The 21,243-nt window shown below is 32.1% G+C and overlaps 2 protein-coding genes across 2 annotated transcripts; both read left to right on the forward strand.

The window, feature by feature from the left end:
- Positions 1-168: 168 nt before the first annotated feature.
- On the forward strand, positions 169-7,914 carry LOC144424449 (fibronectin-like). The gene is made up of 13 exons (XM_078113788.1): positions 169-174; positions 251-437; positions 682-830; positions 1,073-1,208; positions 1,897-1,988; positions 2,302-2,488; positions 2,833-2,981; positions 5,527-5,662; positions 6,049-6,140; positions 6,234-6,423; positions 6,968-7,116; positions 7,369-7,504; positions 7,784-7,914. Exons 1-13 carry the CDS (start codon positions 169-171, stop codon positions 7,912-7,914), a joined length of 1,740 nt encoding a protein of 579 aa, XP_077969914.1.
- An 838-nt stretch (positions 7,915-8,752) lies between these two features.
- Positions 8,753-19,784, forward strand: LOC144424450 (tenascin-N-like). Its single transcript, XM_078113789.1, has 19 exons — positions 8,753-8,782; positions 9,430-9,565; positions 10,114-10,205; positions 10,766-10,952; positions 11,075-11,223; positions 11,469-11,592; positions 12,051-12,151; positions 12,553-12,736; positions 13,174-13,325; positions 13,776-13,908; positions 14,866-14,898; positions 14,987-15,075; positions 15,413-15,617; positions 16,988-17,145; positions 17,754-17,895; positions 18,156-18,331; positions 18,670-18,781; positions 19,222-19,310; positions 19,581-19,784. The coding sequence occupies exons 1-19, from the start codon at positions 8,753-8,755 to the stop codon at positions 19,782-19,784; spliced, it is 2,496 nt and encodes an 831-aa protein (XP_077969915.1).
- Positions 19,785-21,243: the final 1,459 nt, after the last annotated feature.

A 21,243-nucleotide genomic window follows, 5' to 3' on the forward strand; every position in this document is an offset into this window, starting at 1 on the left:
ATGTACGTAATGTGATGAAATTTCAAATTTGACACCGTGTGATCCACTTTTCGCTACACCAATGTGATAAATTTTATTTTGTTATATTTGTATAAAGTATGGAATACATGATTAAACTGCAATGCTAGGTTATGCTAGATTACTTTTCACCAAAAAAAAAGGACGACAATGGAAGTTCGTTTAAAAGAGATGTGTTGCTCAATATGCAGACAATGACTACTCTAATAATTAAATTATTTTTTAATTTCAGTATTACTATATAGAAGTATTCTTACTCGGAGTTAATAATTCGATCCAAAGAGTCTACTTCAACAATGGGTCAAGAGTTCCAGAACTAGAATTACTCTCTTTAATACCTGGAGGAAGATATAGGATTCATGTTGCTAATATTGCTGGAGGAAGGCTATCAAAGAAAATAACCACTGAAGAAACACTTGGTGAGTTTTTTAAGATCCTTGTTTCTATTGTTTTCATTAATACCTGCCTGGACAATTGAGTGATTAATAGTGTACTTAATATTGCTAGTCAGTGTGCAGAATCAAAGTATCAAAACTTCGATACGGAAAAAAAATAAATCTTAAATCGGTATTTGATATAGCTAGAATATTTCTAAGGCTCAAAGTTGAGAAAGAATCATTGTAGTTTTACAAATCTTTAAAACATTTAGTTATAATTTTTCAGATCCAATGCAAATGCAGAATTTGCAAATTTTTGATGTGGGAACTGATTATGCTTTATTAACTTTTGATGCATCACCCGGAATCGTAGATTCGTTTGAATTGACGATTGCAGCAGAAGAACTTCCTGATTTTATAATAAAAACAAATGAGGTAAGTGAATTTCATTCCATTACAAAGAAATGACTAAAAATAATAATACAGGTTGTAAATGATATGAATCGAATGACGATGATAGAGTGTGCTTCAGTCTGATTGTTAGCTTATTTGTAAGAAAATATTTTGAATAATAAAAAGTGACCAACGTGATTGGCATATTTGATGCTGATTATGAAGTCAATTGCTGATTTTGAAAGTGCTCTCAAAAAACACAATTTAAAACCATCTTATTGCAGGTTAAAGTTGTCAATGGTACTGTGAATGCATTAGTTCGATTTTCCGATCTCAATCCAGGGAAATCGTACATAGTATCTGGAATTGCAAAAAGTGGCCAGGCCAATAGTTCACCAGCAACTTTTACATTTACGACTGGTAAGTTTTGACCGACTAATTGCATGTAAGCAATCATAGCATGTGTATCTTTATTTTTGTTGATAAGAATACTATGCTTTATGTATACCTATGCAGTATATCTTACTAGCTGGTTATGATTAGGTTTAAACTGATAATATCTGCTGTTTCTGATCATGACAGTACTCTACGTATTATTGCATGAGTTCGGTGTGGTTAATATGAAAATGGTCAAAATTAAAATAGAGTACTTTCATGCTATTATATATTTATCCAGTAGAAAAAGGAATTATTTATACAATGTAATTTTTCTGTATGAAAATTGTTAATGAGTTTGGCGTTCAAGATATAACATATTTAATATAGAAGACACAACTGTATATTATCATACTCCATGCCAGCAAGTTGGTACAGGGCAATGACTTTGATGGACTATATCCAGGGCTTCTGTCAGCTTGAAGCTAAAAATTAGGATAAGTGTAAAATTGAGTTGCTTTTTGGACATTTAGGAGTATTTATCAACTTCAACGATTTGCTTATTCAATTTTGCATTGACCCTACCAATTTTGAACATATCATTTTACATATAACGGCAATGATTTGGGAGACACATGATTTAAATAAAGTTTTTATTGTCTTTGATAAAATAGATATATTTTCTCTAGATTTGTTTTGTCATAATTTTTCTCTAATATATTATACCCGCTAGAAAAACTTTCACCACGTCCCGGCAATGTAAGAGTTGAAGACTTGACCTCAACATCATTTACTGTACGCTGGGATGAACATGAGGATGCAGAAGTAAGTATTAACAACATTTCAAACAGCTAAAAATAATATTATATAGCTAAAGAGTAGAACCTCTGCAGTTTTGCATACAGACCATTATATTATAAAAAAAATTTTTATCCAATAATCCTATATTTTGAGCAAAAAATGTGGCACTTGTTGTTCTATCAAAACATAAAATTTTATCTACAGTAAAATTATAAACCAAACAAATTACTTTTTCACATTTGCATTATTTCAAATATTTCTTAGTTTTGATTATCGCCATAAAACTTGATACACATGCATAACAATATTTGCTAGAGTAATTGCATTACATTTTCAGTCATATTCGGCTGAAGTTTATCTCATAACACCTTCTGGAGGACGTAGAAGAGTCTACGGAGGTTTTGGATTGACTAGATCTGAAGCCTTCATTACTGGATTGAATCCAGGATCTTTTTATTCCATAGAAGTTTCAAACATTGTTGATGGAAAGACATCAGAAATGGTTACGATTAATAAAATAACAAGTATGCATGTTCTTGAATATCAGTCTGAAAGATTAAATAAATATTTTTTGCAGTAACCGCTTCAAGGTCTTTTGTTTATTTCTTTTAAGTCTTTCACCCACACAGTGTTCATTGACAATATTTTATCATCATACTTGACTCTATATTATCATTTTTAATTATACAATATCAATTTCAATATATATAGAATGCAAATTACCTTTCATTTATATTATTTATAATTCTTACAAAATATTGTCTCAGGGAAAAATATCACTGTCAAAACTTCTATTCTAATTATTGTAGAATTCTAATGGTGAATCGATCGTTAACATTTGATATCAATTACTTATTCTATAACACAGCTCCGAATTCAGTGGCTAGCATGACACAAGTTGGCAGCAGTCTCAATAACATAAGATTTCTATTTGTACCTGGTGAAGGCAGTGCTGACCAATTCACATTCAGTATTGCCAGAGAAAATGCACCAAATGTTCAAATTTTCACAAAAACAGTAAGTTAGAAATGTGATTTTAATTTAAAATGCAGATATGTTTAGATAATTTGTATTCTAGTATTGTAATATGAAAAGAAAGTCTTTGAGTTCTGCATTTGTCCCAGCAACCTATACCGGTCAAATCCTTTACTTGCTACTTGGATGAGACTGAATAATACCAACCGTTGTATTCTACCCCACTACAAATTTCAGCTGTAAAACAAGATGAAATTTTATTTAAAAATAATGTGTTATCTGTAGTTTGCTATGTGTTTTAATTGATTTGTAACTTTGAAACATTTATTTTGCAAAAGCTTTCTATCTTTTACATGGTATATTATCTCAAATTTGCATGGGGTACAAAGATTTTGAAAAATGAAGTGCACAAACACGCAAGCCCTAAGTCCTTAGAGCAGTGTTTCCCAACCCGAGTCCGCGGTCTCAAATGAGTCCGCGGAGCGGTTGAATGAGTTCGCAACGAGCCAGATATTCACTGCGGGTCGCAAACGTTTTTGCGAAACTTAACCATCAGCCACGATTTACGTTAGAATTTACATAAAACATAAAAAGCAAGTTTATTCATATAACATTCATCGAGTCAATAATTTCTGAATACTGAATGAGTAGGGCTTGGCATATATTCGAATATTCAACTATTAGAATAGCAATTTATTATTCGAAAATTTGGTAACAGATGACGCGACAGGTCGCTTGCGCGTCGTTTAATCGAACGATTGGATTTGGTCGTTGTGGTTCGAGGAATAATTTTTCTGGTAGGTGTCAATGGTGGCAACCTAAATTTTCTAAATTGAAAAGCGGCAATACAAAATACTGAAAATAAAACTGCAAACACCATAGGTTTTTTAAAAACGCTTTTTTAGACATGTTGCAAATGCCAAATTTCGGGTGCTAATGTAGTATTCGTATCAGGGCATTTCCCTCAGAATTCTTTGCTTTACTGCAGGGTCCGCAACCTACGGCCCGCGGAGCAATATAATCAGGCCTGCGACGCTTCTCTGAATTATAGTAACAAAACAGCTGTTTTTTACGATTTTACTTAGACTAAATTATATCATAACCGAACAAGTATATAATTCACAATTACTCGTTGAATGAGCCTATAAATTAATTATAATTAGGCATTCAATGGCAACAAAACGCAGAAAAGTTGAACGCTAAGTGCAATTGTTTCAATATTTAAATGGTCAGTCTTCGGGCGCTGCTTAAAATTTAATTTCTGATCTGTGTGAAAAAATGTGATTCATTGGCCATACGTCCGGCTTTTAACTTTCCAAAAATATGAGCGGCCAACCAATGACTTGCAACCTTTAATTTTGGCCTGCGAGCGACAAAATGTTGCCGGCTTCTGGCTTTACTGTTGTACGAACAGCTCATATTTGTCGAATTCACAAAAATACGAATCAAAACAAAATATAATCGGGCACTTTACCACGCCTTTTATGGGTCCACGGATTGTCAGAATATTTTCTGAATAGTTTGGCTTTTATTTCGTCAACACAACCGCAGATTGAAATGATCACAATTAAATTATTATTAAAGCAAGGCAATGAATATTTTATTTTGATTTACTAATATACTAATTATATTTTTATTAAGTACTAAATCGAGTTGTACTTTCTAGAAATTTATAGCAGTCATTTAACTTCTGATCTGTTTGAAAAAATGTGATTCATTGGCCATACGCCCGGCTTTTAACTTTCTAAAAATATGCGCGGCCCACCAATGACTTGCAACCTTTATTTTTGGCCTGCGGGCGACAAAATGTTGTCGACTCCTGGCTTTACTGTTGTACGAACAACTCATATTTGTCGAATTCACAAAAATATGAATCAAAACAAAATATAATCGGGCACTTTACCACACCTTTTATGGGTCCACGGATTGTCATGATATTTTCTGAATAGTTTGGCTTTTATTTCGTTAACACAACCGCAGATTAAAATGATCACAATTAAATTAATATTAAAGCAAGGCGATGAATATTTTTTATTTACTAATATACTAATTATATTTTTATTAAGTGCTAAATCAAGTTGTACAACGGCAATAACAAATTTGCAAGATCGCAAATAATTTATATCAAAACTAAATATATACCCGGCAATATATTCTGAATTATTATGTTCGCAGATTGCCGTGGCATTTCAAAGAAGTAATGCTTTCATCTTGTCATAAATCAACACAACCGCGAGTGACCATGAACACAATTAAATTAAAATAAGAACACATTTTAAATTCTTGTCGTTGTCAAGGATTGAATATTGTGCGACAGGAAAAGCCATTTATACACTAAAGAAGTTGGCCCTTTTAACAAAGGCGTAATTGCGTAGCATTTCCGATTTTGAAATTCGATAAAATTCTGTTGTGTTTGGTTTTATTACTTCTTCACACAGAGTACGGTTGCAATAAACTCACGTTGAGTATGCAAAGGTTTTCGCCAGTGAGAAAATAGTTCGCGACCAAAAAAGGGAAACGCTGCCTTAGAGAAACATATTTGATGTGGTAACTATCGGAGTTGTAAATTTAATGAAAAATAATTTAGGTTGATGTTGAAAACGGAAAAGTTAACAATGTCATTGTTTTTGATAATCTATCACCTGATACACAATATATTGTTACTGGTTTCGCTACAAGTGGAAATGTGAATAGTGCATCGATGAGTGAACTTTTCAAAACAGGTACCAACTATTAGTAGTTTTTTGAATAATTAGTTCAATTGTTTCAATAGAGCCAAATTTGATCTGAATTTTTTTGCTAAATTGATGTTGTTGTTGGGACAGAAAATCGCTTTTTGAATTTTTTTTGTTGAGAATGGAATTGTTTTCTATATTGTCTATGTTCCAACAAAGACTTATGATTTGCCAAGTTCCTGTGGTTCTATTTTATTTATGTCAAATAAAGCAATCTTCAACAAAACTTTTTACAAACTTCATTTTTGCAAATTTAAATTATTTTTAGGACATTGATCCAAGACATGAATTTTTATATAGTACGGTAATATGGTAATAAATTTTTATTATCAAATATAGATGGCAATTTTTTTATGATTTTTTATAAATTCAAGTTGGAGATGCACCAGATCCAACAAACGTTCAACTAGTCGATGTAACTTCCAATTCATTTACTGTGAGATGGGACCAAGCTGATAATGTACAAGTAAGTTTGTTTTTACCGTTCACGAAGCAGCTTGTTTCTAAATATTAATAATCAGATCTACTTATAATTTTATCAATTTTGTTATATTTGCAGTATTACTTTTGTGAAGTGTTCTATGTTCCAAAAGAAGGGGTGCCAGTACGAGTGTATTTTAACAATGGATCTAGAGTACCTGACGTGCGGTTACCAAATTTATCACCAGGCGGAACTTATCGTGTTGAAGTTGCTAATATTGGTGCTAATGGGAAAATGTCAAACAGATTCATCATCACTGAAACTCTTGGTGAGATTGTGAATTTTGTTGAATTAAATATATTTGGATTACTTTGTGTTTAGGAATATTCAATTTTCTCAATACTAGGATAATTATTATAGTGTGGATGGCAACCAAAAGTACGATAACTGCATTGTTAAACACGAATTTTAGCTAACGGAGTTAGTCATCTGATATGAATTTATGTTATAGGTGAAAGAATGTTAGCTAGGCAGCTGCATGTGTAATGCCACAACAAATCAATATACTATAATTGTGTCACTGAATGTCACACATTGTGTGTATCAATCCTAAGTATTATAGCTATCTTCGTATCCTCCATCCTTTTTGAATAAAATGTATGATAAAACCAATAAAAGTGTTAACAGTCTCATCATTCTTCCGCTGATTTATTTGAATTTGTGTTCTAATTAAAATAATAATCCAGCTCAAATCAAGCATAGTTTTGGGTTATTGTTATTCATTTCCTTTTTTATTATTGAAATTTAAACATGTATTATACTATTCGATTGCTTCTTGTTCAAAATTGTTTAAACATTGTTTTCCTGTTTAGAGCCTCCCTCAATTCAAGATCTACAAGTATTTGATGTTGGAGATGATTTTGTGACAATTACTTTTGGAATTTCTCCGGGTATTTCAGACAGCTTTGAATTTTCCATCGCTCTCAGAGAGGACTCTAGTAGAATTTTGGACTTTCGTGAGGTATCATGTGTGATTTTCATTTATTGAACCTCTATCATTATCTTTTTTAACTCTTGATCGTGACTTTGACTTATGTGGGGAATACTGTCCACGTTTAAAGTCTAGATTTTTTTGTCTTACCTATCGAACCTCAATATTGTCAAACTACTAATAGCACTGACTACACATTGTTTCATGCAAAGCTAGTTCTGCTTACTATCTTATTAGTAGTTGGACTAGAGCAAAAACAAGTTTCAAGTTATGTTTATTCAGGTTAAAGTGGCAGATGGATCTGTGAATAATTTGGTTAGATTTCCAAATCTCGATCCTGGGAGAGAATACATTATAACAGGAGTTGCAAAAAGTGGAAACAAATCTAGTTCACCTGTAACAATTGATGTCAAAACTGGTATTCGCTTTATTTTATATTATTTCAACCCATAAAACTAATAAATAAACTAATAAAATAAAACTAAAACTAATAACCTGTATGACGGGAGGAAATTGAAGATGCCACTGTAGGCTTTTTGTACTTTGAATATTAACAATTCTGTCTACTGTAAATTTATGTGCTTCAGCGTGATCCTAAGTGGTGTAATATCTGATACAGATAGCGTTTTGTGATCAAGAAGAAAATTGTTATCATTATGTAATATAAGTTTAGTTCTGTTTTTTTTTTCTGTTTAAGAAACACCTCTTGGTTCTCCAAAAAATCTCAGAATATTTGATGTCACATCAACATCATTTGTGGTGCAATGGGATCGAATGGATGGAGCTGACGTGAGTTTTATTTATGTTTGCCAATTTTGTCCTGAATAAAACTCCATGTAAACAATATTTCAGTATATTATACCTTAAGTGATGTAAATGAATTGTACCATGCAAACAGGTAATAAACTGAACATTTATATTATTGCACATAGCTTTTGTAATGTGTAGATTACAGTTCTAAATGAGTAACATTTTTTAATGAATTCATTGTAAATTAATGAACTTTCATTTTCAGAGATACCTTTGTGAAGTGTATAGAATTGAAAGTGGTGAAAAAGGATCTCGAACAAGAATGTATTACAATACGGGATTGAGTGCTCCAGAAGCATTAGTCACAAGATTGAAGCCTGGTTCCCGATATTTTATTCAAGTTGCAAATATAAGAAATGGTGAAACGTCTCCAAAGATTTCTGCTCAAGAAACAGTCTGTGAGTATTTCTTGTTTACTAACTGTTGCCTATGTTATGTATGTTGACTTTTATAAAGCTCAGTCAAAATTTTTATCTTGTCACTATCAGCCGAAGCTTCGAATTAAAATACCTGTATCGATAAACTGCAACTCAGAAAATCAAATTTATTACCAATTTAGTATATTCTTTATTATACATGTATCGTATATTTTTCCAGATCCATTCCCTATTCAAACACTTGCTCAAAATATCAAAGAACCAGAAAGAATTGGACTTTTGTTCAGACCCGGAGCTGGTACAGCTGAGAAGTTTATTTTTACAATTGCAACTGAAAGCCAGCCAGATATTTTGATTGATACAATTGAGGTAATTGTTTTTTGTTTTTCAATCAGATTTGACAATACCAGTGAACTAGTCCTAGTGCCTTGTCATATTAGTCAGCGAAATTTGGCTGTGTTGGCTGTAAATAAATCATAATGGTTGTGATCATGATTGTGTATTTTAAGGTGATTTCTTGAAAATGATTTTTTTTGCTATATTTGCTGCTTGAACTCATATGGTGTCACTGACTGGATGACTCACTGAGTCTTTCACGACCCCTCATCAATTGCTAGATTCAATGTTTCTGTTTTTGTTGGTTTTTCATGTGTGTTTATTGCTTTACATTGATCACGATAAAAATACCTATTTGAATCTGAATCCATCCAACATTTAATCATAAAGAACACTAAACTATTTCCTTATGTTTTTGATCAGAAATAAGACTTATATATTGTTTCGATAAATTTGTGGCTTCCCATGTTATTAATGGTTGAACAAAAATTACATTTATCTCCAACTATTTGTTCTATCACTTTTAATTGCCAAATAGCTAAATATGAAAGCATCATCTGAATGACTAGTCTTGTTCACTTTTTCTTACTCGCATTGACTTACTGGGACTTGTTTTCCCCTCAAATTTATTTAAAAAAAAAAGCCACTATGTATTTTCTATTGAACTATTTTTGTGACTTTGCATTTATCAAATGTTGTAGTTTGCTTTTTCATATATTCTTACATTGTGCACTATTGGCAAATCATATCAATGTATTTCAAATTTTTGCACTCATATTGTGAACATAGCTGAACTTATCTCTACTTAATATGGCTATAGGTAAATGTATTTGAAGAAACTGCAAATAATCAAATTGAGTTCTTGAATCTTCAACAAGATACAAAATATATTGTGACTGGAATTGCTATCAGTGGAAAAAGAAACAGTACATCAGTGAATAGTAATGTAGAAACAGGTAAATCTCCCCATGTTATCAGATAAATTAGAAGCACGGTTTAATTAAAGAGTGACATAAGAAGCAATTATACATTATATAGGCAGAGACATAAAAACAATGAATGCTTTATATTTACACTATGCAATAGCTTGAGTTTGTTGTGAACTAAACTATTGTTTAAAGTGGGCAGGTGTGAGTATTGCTACAAATCTGCTTTCAATAAGTATTTAACCATTCTTGTTATTAGATTATTCAATTTTCGAACTTAGAATGGACCAATGGATGACCTTAAAAAAGTTTTGTTGTTGTTTATTTTCAACTGCTGTACTAATTGCTTTTGAATGTTTTCTTCTAGAATGCTTATTTTATTTTTGCTGATTTTAAAATTAGATGATAACAGAAACTATCCGCTGAATAATTTTTGACAATCTTGATCTCAATGACATCAAATGTTTAGGCAATGGTAGCGATGTGTGTATCTATATTCTGCACATTGCTATCTCAACTGCTTTTGTATTAGAATATCTCCATTGCAATTTCTAATTCATAATATATATTTCTTTTAGCCAAAGAGCTTACTGCACCAACTAATCTAAGAATTGAAAATGTCACTACTGGCTCTTTCATGGTAAAATGGGATTCAGTAGAAGGAGCCGATGTGAGTACCTGGTAGTGATTATTATCATTTTAATGAATGCATTCATTTTTCAATTAAATGAAGGCATTCTTAGAATGCAAAAATTTCCAGTAAGCCAATGTTTTAATTTCGAATTCAATAATGTGTTCAAATTTATTGGTAATTGTGATAAGATGTGTGAATAAAAAATGGCTCAAGCAAGTGACAAAAGTGCTGTCAGTGTTTGTGAATATTCGATGCAGGTCTCAGGGAAAGCGTATCATTTACTTTTTATAGTTTGTGATTAAATTATCAGCAAATGCTTCAATTATGTTTTTTACCTATAAATACATGATTATCTGTCTTTACATTAGTATTTAGAAAAAAATTTTGGTCTTTTTCTCAGTTTGTGTTCATATCTAAGTGTATGAAAAAGTAATGTTCAAAAAGAAAAACAGTGAGATGATACGACACGGTATATCTAAAGAAGATATTAGAAGAAAATTTTTAAATAATAACTTTCAAGTAGTTGTAACCTATTTTTGAAACCTTATAATTTGGATAATCAAATGAATCTGATATCGATATAAATTTTTTTTTAGTTTTATTCAGTTGTAACTTCGCTCGATGCAGAAACCGTACAACCACTACTTCAGGGATCCAGCACTGGTTTTGCATCACCAGAATATTTTGCTTCACAATTGATACCAGGTGGAAAATACACAGTTGAGGTATCAGCTATACGTAATGATCAAACATCTCCTAAGTCAACTATTGATGGAACAGTCAGTAAGTATTTTTACAAATACAGTATAGGTTTAGACATGATATGTATGATGGCTAGGTAGAAGTATTAGAAAATCACTGCGCCTAATATAGACATAGTTATCACACTTTCTCAATTTTCACAGACCCATCACAGATTAAAAGTATGAGGCAGATAATGGCACGTCCTACTGAAATAGCGCTGAGCTACGAGAGTGGACCTGGTTTTGCAGATGAATTCATATTCGAAATAGCTGCTGATGATGATCCCGATATAATTTTAGGAATGGAATTAGTAAGATGCTTAGTATTTACTGTGAAGTGATTATTATTATTGCTTCATTTTTAGTCCAAATTTTGACCTAATTTTGATTGTTGAAATTTAAATTTTTTATGGTAACTTATGCTATCCAAATTTACAGACTAAGTTTTTGATATCAGATGATATAATTTCACTACTTTTGTTTGAAAATTTGAATATAATTTTTGTTGTTTCTAATGGTATATCATCTTATTCATTTTCAATTATTACTCAATCAGGTCAAGCCAAATGATGGAGCAGTAGTATTTTCTTATCTTGAACCTGACACTCAATATACTGTGAATGGGTTTGCCAGGAGTGGTGACAAAATTAGTAAACGTCTCCCTCTGGATGTTAATACAGGTTTGCATTCAAAATATAATTGTCATCAATGATGTATTATTAGACTTCTCATTTCACCGTCATGAAGTGAACCTGTGAATTTTTTGAACAGAAGTATCTATAACATGGTCTGTGAATTCAAAATTTTGTTTGAATTTTGTGTTGATATTGGATATATAAAAAAATAGTGTAAGGATAATATAGAAAAAAAGATATCTGTAAAAGTTATTTTTTCCTGAAAATTTTGCTTCAATGAAAATTCTATAAGCTTATATATTGCTAAGTTTTGGATAAACGGATCCACATTGTAATGTAAACATCCTGATTTTGAAAACTCCGTTTTAACCAAATCTTTCATTATGCTACTGTAGGCCTATTAATTTTTATTTTTTATAGACTTGACCTTGATAGTGTGTATTTATCATAAGTTGTTCATCTATAAAATATTTTCTATATTATTTTAATTTAACCACTTATAGTACCAGATGAACGTCTGCCACCCACACCAACGAATCTTCGAGTTACAAACGTTACATCTAACTCATTTTTTGTTCGATGGGATGAACATTCCGATGTTGAGGTATAATATCATATCACTAATATATGGAGTACCGGTAATAAGTACCTACTCTTAAGTAATCTATATTTCCTTATGAAAAAAATATACTCATCACTAATTTTCCACAAGTTATACGAGCCTTTATTTCCAGAGGCTGCTAATAGATATCAAATTTCAATTACAACTCATGTACCAAATTAGCAGAACATTGTTAGTAAATTTCACCTAGCTGAAATAAGTTAGTGTAGGACATACAGTCAAATCTTCATTTGAATGGCCTTCTTTGTGCTATTAGGCTGCACTGTAGACACAAATTCTGTGGAGCCATTATGGTGTTGTTTATCACCATTGTTGTAGTTTCCTGAGAAAATATTTTGCCCATAAGATGAGTTTTAGCTTGAAAATTTCAAATATTTTTACAGGTTTATGCAATTGAAGTCATATATGAAGAGCCAGGCAAACAAACAAGAGTATACATAAGCACAGAGTTGATATCACCTTCAGTGAATGTAACAAACTTGTTGCCTGGAGGAACCTACACAATACGAGTTGCCAATATAGCATCTGGAAAATATTCTTATGGAATGACCTCACTAGCAACACTATGTGAGTATTTATACAAGATTAGATTTATCTATTGATTTTTCTTAAATATTCTATTCATAATTGCTGTTATTAAGACCAAAATTCTATTTTATCTTCAATTACAAAACATATCACTTTTTTAATTCTATAACATTCCGTCTAACTTGAGCCAGGCTTCCTCATACAGGTAGTTTACAAAGATCATAGTTGTTGTTAATGATTTGTTCTTTTTTCATAATTGTTGTACACAGCTTGTCTGGAAAAGACTGACTTTTGTCAGACTAATCATTACAGAATAGAATTATAACAAATGCGTCTTCTACTGATTATACTAGCGATATGACCCAGTCTAAAAAGCAGCATTTTGTACCATGCCATCTTAGTAAATGTAGTAAACCTTGCTATCACTAAATAAATTACCTTCAATTTACATACATAATTACCAACTTAACTTTCAGTTCCTTCTCCATTGAGTGATGTCGAAGTAGTTGATATAACTTCGGATTCAGTCGGTATTAAATTTATACCTGGACCTGGACAAGCAGATAAATATACTTTTACTGTATCATCCGCTGCGGATCCTGATGTTGAAGTGGATTCTATTGTGAAGGTGAGTTTATTTGACTTGCATGAACATTTTAAACCGTGAGGAAATATTGTCTCTATTGTTTTCTGGCTCGTTGATACTTTACGTGCTATATATATATATTACATTTGTATGTTTCATGTGTTTTATGTCATACAACCTTCATGGAACATTATTACCACCAGATCTTTCATAAAATTAATTAAATAGTCTTCATATTTGAATTATATTTACAACATTAACATCAATATTTTGAATTTGGCTGATTCTTCACTGCCTCCGATCGATCATAGTTGGTTACGGTTCATAACTTTTCCTATAACATTAACTCGAACTCGATGAATGGAATATTGTCAATTTATCTTTGAACCAATATTGGAATATATCTTCAGTAGGTTTGATAGATAATATGTACAAATCTTTGTTTTTAGATTTATTACCTTTTATAAACTTAAATCATATTTTTATATTAAGCGTGTTATTGATCGTGGAGTGGAGAACGTAGTCACATTCAATGTCTTACAGCCTGAAAGTACATATAAAATAACTGGTTTTGTTGAGAAAGGTGATCGCAAGAGTTCAAATACAACCATCGAAGTTACAACAGGTCAGAGTCATAGCTTATATTCAAATTTTTATTATTTGCATGAATTATTTTGAATGAATGGTTTATGAATTCATATGAGCTGGTATACCCTAAACTTGTTTTTTCTTGGCATATCATAATAACACTGCTCAACAACACTTCTAAAGGAAAGTTATTAGTCCGAATTTTGGCACTTGCGCTGGCATGCTCAAAATACATTTGGTTCAAAGTTTATTTGAGGCTTGGGAGAGTATTATGCCGTATAATGACTTGAAGGCCCTTCTTTGTAAATATCCATTTTAAATACCCTCCTTCCCTCGTTGAGACACTCGTTAGCATTGCCGTAGTGTAGTAGAAGTCATTCAAATTGCAATTGGGACTATATATCCATTCATATTCCCAACAATTTAGAGCAGGGGTCGGCAACCTACGGCTCGTGGGCCGGATCCGGCCAGCGGAGTACTATAGTCCGGCCCTCGACGTCTCACTGAATTATGGTAACAAAACAGGTGTTTTGACGATTATATTCTGTACGTAACAGAATTTATTGTAAGACAAGTGTAGACTAGATTATATTATAATCTAACAAGTATAAAATTCATAAGTACTCGTTTATGGAGCCCATAATTTAATTATAATTAGACAAATGGCAACAAAACGCAGAAAAGTTGATGCTTAATGCAAATGGTTCGAATGAAAGAAATCTATATTCTATTCGAGAGATGTATCACTGCTTCATTTTTATTATAAAAAGTATCATCTGTTCGATTTTCAACTTTCTAGAAATATGTGCGGCTCGCCAATGTCTTGCAACGTCTTTTGGTCCGTGAGCGACAAAAGGCTCTCCTGATTTAGAGGCTATAATAGTGAAGAACAGCAATGGACTTTAGCTTAAGCTTTAACTGTATTACCTTTTTATCTGCCTTTTTTGTGTAAAACATTTGGGTACAACTTGCTTATAATTTTTCCATATTTCAGCCCCAGAAGATGACACAGTTATAAAAGAAAAATGTAAGTTACTTTTTTTCCATTCATATTTTAGAATACCCTTCATATGTAGTGTGGGATTATACTTACTGAATTTCTTTTGTTCCTTCAGATTATCTAAATCCACCACGACACATTCGATATCACAGAGTAACCAGTAGTTCCTTTGGTGTTCAATGGGATTGGGAAGAGGAAGCGAAGGTGAGGAGTTTGCTAATTGAATGTAGTATCTCTACCTGCATATAAGTATAAAAATATTACTCTGATTCATATAGGCTATTTCGTCAAAAATGCTAATCCCACAAAATACTTGGCTCATTGCCTTGAAAACATGTAACTTGACTTCCAGTTACAAGTCAAGTTAGGAATCTAACTTCCAATTTTGATCACTCAATTCACAAAGTCTGTAAATTTGATTTCATCACCAGCAAAAATGGCAGGTTTCATGGTTTAAGTCTTAAAAAACTCAAATAAAAATCACTTTAGTTATAAATGGAATATGCATTTGAAATCTTTTTTCCTTATTTGTGTTATTCAGAAATATCACATCGAAGTGCGGTATCTGGGTGATCCAGTGAATCCAATACAAGAAAATGCTGAGTTAATATTCAGCAAATCTAGCGATGAACCAAGTTTTGATGTATTTGGTGACAAGTTTGTACCGGGGGGACTGTACAGTATTAGTGTTTGGAATGAGGGAGAAGGTGGAAAATCAGCCACACGCTCATTTATAGATACTTTACGTAAGTTTTATGTAGAAAAATCCAAAAGAAATATAAATAAAAGGGCAGTTTTTGTTAAACGAAATTATGTAAGATAACTGCAAACTTGCTTGTTCCACTAAATAATTGTTATTAGTTGTTTTATTATTATAACTGGTTAAAAAGGTATGAAATGTGGGATCGATCAATCAGTCCTAGTCATTGGGTCAATCATTGTCATCTAGTTGAGCAATTTAGAATTTTAACTCAAATCGATGTTGTTAATATGCTCATTACCTTACTTAACCTAATCCTCCCGGTTTGACGCATGCGCGACGTTTCAGACGTTTTGCAATGCTGTGTGTATACCATGAGGTCTGGAATGTTTGTTATGGTCTTGCTTGAAAGGAAATCTTATTCCCCACACAACGATATGAGAATGAACCTTATATGACATTTAGAAGTGATAAAATTTCGCTTACATATCACGCGTGTACTTCCCGCTGCGATATAAAAACGTCGCACAACAAGAAAAGGATTCCATAAACCTTGGCGTTGCGCGCTAACCAATAACAAAAGCTAGTATGATAAGGTCTTATTTTGAAGGTCATTTTATATGCTACATAACATAGGAGAGTGGACATCTCACAACGTCAGGAAGTTATAAAAATATCGAGTCGTTTGATCGCAGCTGCCTCACCGAAAAAAAGTTAGGCGTTTTATCTCGCAAATTCTCCTTGTCTGACGATTATAAGCTTTTATGATTCATAATAAATGTTTTATTATGACTCACAAAAGCTTTCAACGCGATAAAGCACAAACAAACAACCGATCGATCTATCAAGCTGGCCTGATTCGATGTGGTGACTTCTCAAACGGAAAATTTCTAAAACGCTTGAACAATGCGCGCTATGGAAAAGCGTTTAGTATCATATGAAAGAGAAAACCAATGTGCAGTCAACTGTATAGTTACATTTCAGCTTTACAATAGGTATAGACGTCCAACAGCTGATAGAATGAGAGAGTGTAAATATTTTTGTTATTTTTTGACGTTACGAGAGACCTCTTGAAAGAGGTGTTTTAGTTTACGGTCCTCCAGTGACATCTAGCGTATAGTACTCTAAAATACCTTTCCAATGGTATATAATTATTGTATATTGGGTAAATTTTGGGGGTCGTATGACATTAATAAAAATCTATTCAAAATTGGGCTCGATTGGGCGTCTGAATCAGGTTAATATAATAATGTTAAATTGGGTGGGAATTTGGTGAGATTATTCAGATTTCCCAAATGTTATTGACTTTGCTAATGGATATACGAAACGACATAATATGAAAATGTTAGCAGTGTTTTTTCATTGTAGAATATCTATTTGTACATAAAGTATCAAAATATAATTTTTCAATACAAGGCGCCCCACCGGTGAAAAATTTGATGCAAACAGAGACTGGTCCAAATAACATCACAGTTGAATTTACATATGGGGATGGGTTTTCACAATCACATACTGTGACATTAACACCATTCACTAAATCTCGGGATATTTCGAAAGGAGGACAAACACAAACAGTAAGCACTCATTCTCATGTTGTACGTAATTTTATGGTAATAGTCTCTTGATTTTCATTTATGATTGCCTTTTGTGGCTTTACATATCATACAGCTTATGCCAAAAAAAGAGTTTTTGCTCGTTCCATTAATTAAGTAACTTCTTTCATAAAACATAGTGATTGTTTAAGGATGACATAAAAGCATATTTACAAACAAATTTGTTAATTCATTGAAAAAATGATATTGTTACTTCCACAATGTATGTCTACAGTAACGGCATTTGTGTAAGGTAAAATTACCTGTGAATTGCTTGTCATAATGCCTCAAATGATAAACAAAATTGTGTTTGATCAGAAGACACTCGGAAATTTCGTTTTCTAACTTTAAATTTTTTTCCCAGTAGTTTGCTTAAAGTATTTAACTACTGTAATACATGTTATGGATGTTTAGGTCAAACCAAATGTTCATGATCAATTAAGAGTGTAATAATAATGGTTTATGTTTATCAATTACTGGTTGTCCTAAGCCCTGTTTGAACCAAATAAGGGAAATATCTCATAAAATTGATGGTTATAAATCACAACACTATATTTGGTGAAACATTTCTATACTCCTGTTTCTTCTAGGTCAATTTGCCAACTAATGACAGTTCTAAGGTAGAAATTGTAAAGTTCTCAAACTTAATACCAGGACAGTATTATACTGTGTCGGTAGTGGCCAAGAGCGATGAAAGAAAAAGTGATGCTGTGTCAATCCTTGCAAAATCAGGTATTTGAGAGTTTTTTTCCTTTTTTTATTCGGAGGCAGAGGCAACTGTAAAACTGCCTTGATGACTATTTTACTTTTTAGAATATCTTATTTCAAAAGAAAACAATGTTTCACTATCGAAAATGCTGCCGTATATACAGATCTTATATCAGTGCTTATTGAGATGTCAAATACATGAAGTTTTATTTATATGATAACAATGATCACTATATCATATTATCATTTCTAAGCCTTTTTTCATTTATTTACTTTTAACTCAGGGGAACCACTTGAAAGCATCATTGTCAGACCAACACCAACTTCAACAGGAGTCACATTCACATCTCCGTACAAAACTGGACTCACCCATTTTGTGGTCAGTTTCAGAAATATTGATGATGGTAATGATGATGACGACCTACCAACTGAATCTATGAAATACATTCCAGGACAAACAGTATGTTAGAGTTTTTTATTAATGCTCCTTATAATGATATTTCTATTTGCTTGACCTTTTAAAACCAGTGTTTCACCCATTTCAGCATTTATTTATTTAAATCTATTTTCATTCTAATGTATTTTTTTATCTCTATTTTACTGTACAAAATATTAACAAATAGATTCAATAGAATGCCCACAAACGCAATGCTTCTAATTTAAATTCCTCTCCTTTGTGAGGAATGTTTATAATTCCGATCACAAGCTAGTATAATTGAATGCATTCGTAATATACCGTAAGCAATTGACATTACTTATTGTTTGCAATCAACCTAATTTTGATCATGTTTTCAACAGACATACTCATTTGAAACTGGTCAGTATTTTGTACCAGTCACTGGGTATGTTGTAGAAGTTCAGCTTACTGGAAGAATGGAAACTGTTTCATTTAATGAAACATTCTACACATGTAAGTCATGATATCACGAAGGTTTTGAATATTTTACTGATTCTGTATACTTTTTGCGATTGGTAAGCATTAGTTACAAAAGAATAACAAATTGATATTAACGTCTCATCCAATTCCAGAGGAAAATTACTTTACTGCGAAGCTTATCATTATTTTCAATCCAGTAACCCATGCCGTTACTAACATTCTATTCAGTCCATTGCTTTTTTGTAATTTGTTCCAAGTAATCGTTAAAATAGAGTTACATTACAATTATACCGGTATCTTAATTATACATACTGGAACCAGTATCAGAACCCTGTGGCACTCCTCCCTTCTGCCCCTCAAATATCTTTCCGCTTCTAATTTTGGCCCACGGTCAATCAACTTTGGGAACCACTGATTTAATGTATTTGAATGAAGTTACTATGATAATGCTTGTATATCTATAATTTTTTTAGTGCCTCTTGCTCCTCCAAAAAATGTTCGAATTGATGATTTAACAACGGATTCCTTCATTCTCACTTGGGATGTTGAACCATTTGCAAAAGTAAAATTTTTTTTAGTGCTTTGTGAATGCTTTGGACAATAGTTGAGTCAACATTTTAAATAAAAATGTATATTATCAAAATAAAACTCAGAAGTGAATTTTTCTAATTTCCTAACATTTTGATTTGTCGGATGCGAGGAAAAAAATAAAAGTGTAATACATTCATATACCATCAAACCACTAATATAAATGTGCAGATAAACAAAAGTTCAATTTTTATTTTTATATAATGCCTAAATTGTGTAAATGTTCATGATGCATTTTCCACAGAATTATCATTATGAAGTAAAATCTCGTGGCAGTCCTACCAGACCTGTAGAAGATGAAATTCCAATAATAGGAAATTCAGATACTCCACGCTTTGAAGTTGAAAATCTCATACCTGGAAGCATATATTCAATTAAATCCACCAATAACGCCAATGGTGCTGACTCCAAAACAATTGTCACAGAAGAAATCACATGTAAGTTATAAGCATAATATATTTATTTATCAAAAAGGTCATGCCAATAGTCAGTGTTGTCTCTACCATTTTAATTTCAAATTTAATTACTTTATCGCTAGATCCCATACCAGTCATGATCTTTCAACAAACTGAATGGGGACATGATTACATCAAATTAAGATTTGCACCAGGAAAAGGAGGGCTTTATGACAATCATACTATCACTCTCAAAGCTAAAACAAATCCAGTATTTGAAAAAACTGAAACGGTAATTTTGTTATTATTTTTATTCACTCCAGTCTCCACACTATTTGTACTTAACAACATAAGATATATTATACTTGATATGTGTATTGATATATATATTTGTGATTGTATAAACATTTTCTGTGAAATGAGTTGGTAAATAAAATAAATATTGCACAAGAAGTTTGCAAAACAACTTCGCAACTATCAATATTTCCATGTTCGATTTGTGGATTGATGTGCTCAGTCTCAATGGGGAGCCATTCAAAAATAAAAGCACTCCTGATTGAATGTCGTATTCTGCTTCGCTTGAAGCATCTACTCAAATTGATTGTTGGCGCCAGATGCTATAATCAACATCTTGGTCAATAAAATTGACTTTGGCTCTCAGTTTATGGGTCTCGATCGTGGATTACGTCTCCGAATGCCAGCACTTTAACTCTGAAACCCTAGTTTCCAGTTTGTACACAAATCTTGTTATCATTTTTATTATATCCTTTGGAGGTATGAATATCACATTGGGCAAGCAAAGTTATTCATTTTTACTGCTAATCTATTACTAATCTTCATTATCATCGTGCATAAGATTCAAATAATTTCATAAGGCAGAAGTGGATAATGGTATTCAGTAATTCTTTCGGTTGACTTGTTTGACAGAAATTATAAAATTATGCTGGAACAAACATGATATATATGCTCCTATCTGTCGCGTTTGAGTGACAAATTCAAAATAATAATCAAAAATCTAAATAATCAAAATTTGAAATACTTCAAACACAGATTCAAAGTCAAAAGCAAAGATCTGTTACCTTCACTGGTTTGTCACCATCGACTGATTATGAAGCATCCATTTACTCACAAAGTGGCGAACGTAGAAGCAAGGTTGAAGTAATCGATGTTAACACAGGTGAATTTTTAATTATACTTTCTGTGAATCGTAATATGAAATAAGGAAATACGATAAAAGACAGTTAATCTTAAATATGTAAAATAAATTCTTGATTGATTACTTATACTTACTAAGCATATTTCTGAACCAATGAAAAGAGCTGAAAATTCATCTATTTCAATCTAATCACCGGTTGTACTGTACTTTTCCAAGGCGTTTAATCCTAAACTTGGACCGGGATTGATATAGGTATATATTTGTAGCAAATAGTAGAAGTGCGCATATGCAGTGGTATTCATGCCATTGAGGGAGTCTGCATAATTTTTCCCAAAAATGTTACAGACTTACTTTCA

The sequence above is a fragment of the Styela clava genome, chromosome 6 (genome assembly GCF_964204865.1).
Source record: "Styela clava chromosome 6, kaStyClav1.hap1.2, whole genome shotgun sequence".
Taxonomy (NCBI): domain Eukaryota; kingdom Metazoa; phylum Chordata; class Ascidiacea; order Stolidobranchia; family Styelidae; genus Styela; species Styela clava.

Coding starts and splice junctions, on each gene's coding strand:
- LOC144424449 (XM_078113788.1), top strand. Junction 831..1,072: donor TTATAATAAAAACAAATGAG/GTAAGTGAATTT, acceptor ATCTTATTGCAG/GTTAAAGTTGTCAATGGTAC. Junction 2,489..2,832: donor TACGATTAATAAAATAACAA/GTATGCATGTTC, acceptor TCTATAACACAG/CTCCGAATTCAGTGGCTAGC.
- LOC144424450 (XM_078113789.1), top strand. CDS start 8,753: ATGGTTGTGATCATGATTGTGTATTTTAAG. Junction 12,737..13,173: donor GACCTCACTAGCAACACTAT/GTGAGTATTTAT, acceptor CTTAACTTTCAG/TTCCTTCTCCATTGAGTGAT. Junction 15,076..15,412: donor ATTGGGAAGAGGAAGCGAAG/GTGAGGAGTTTG, acceptor TGTGTTATTCAG/AAATATCACATCGAAGTGCG.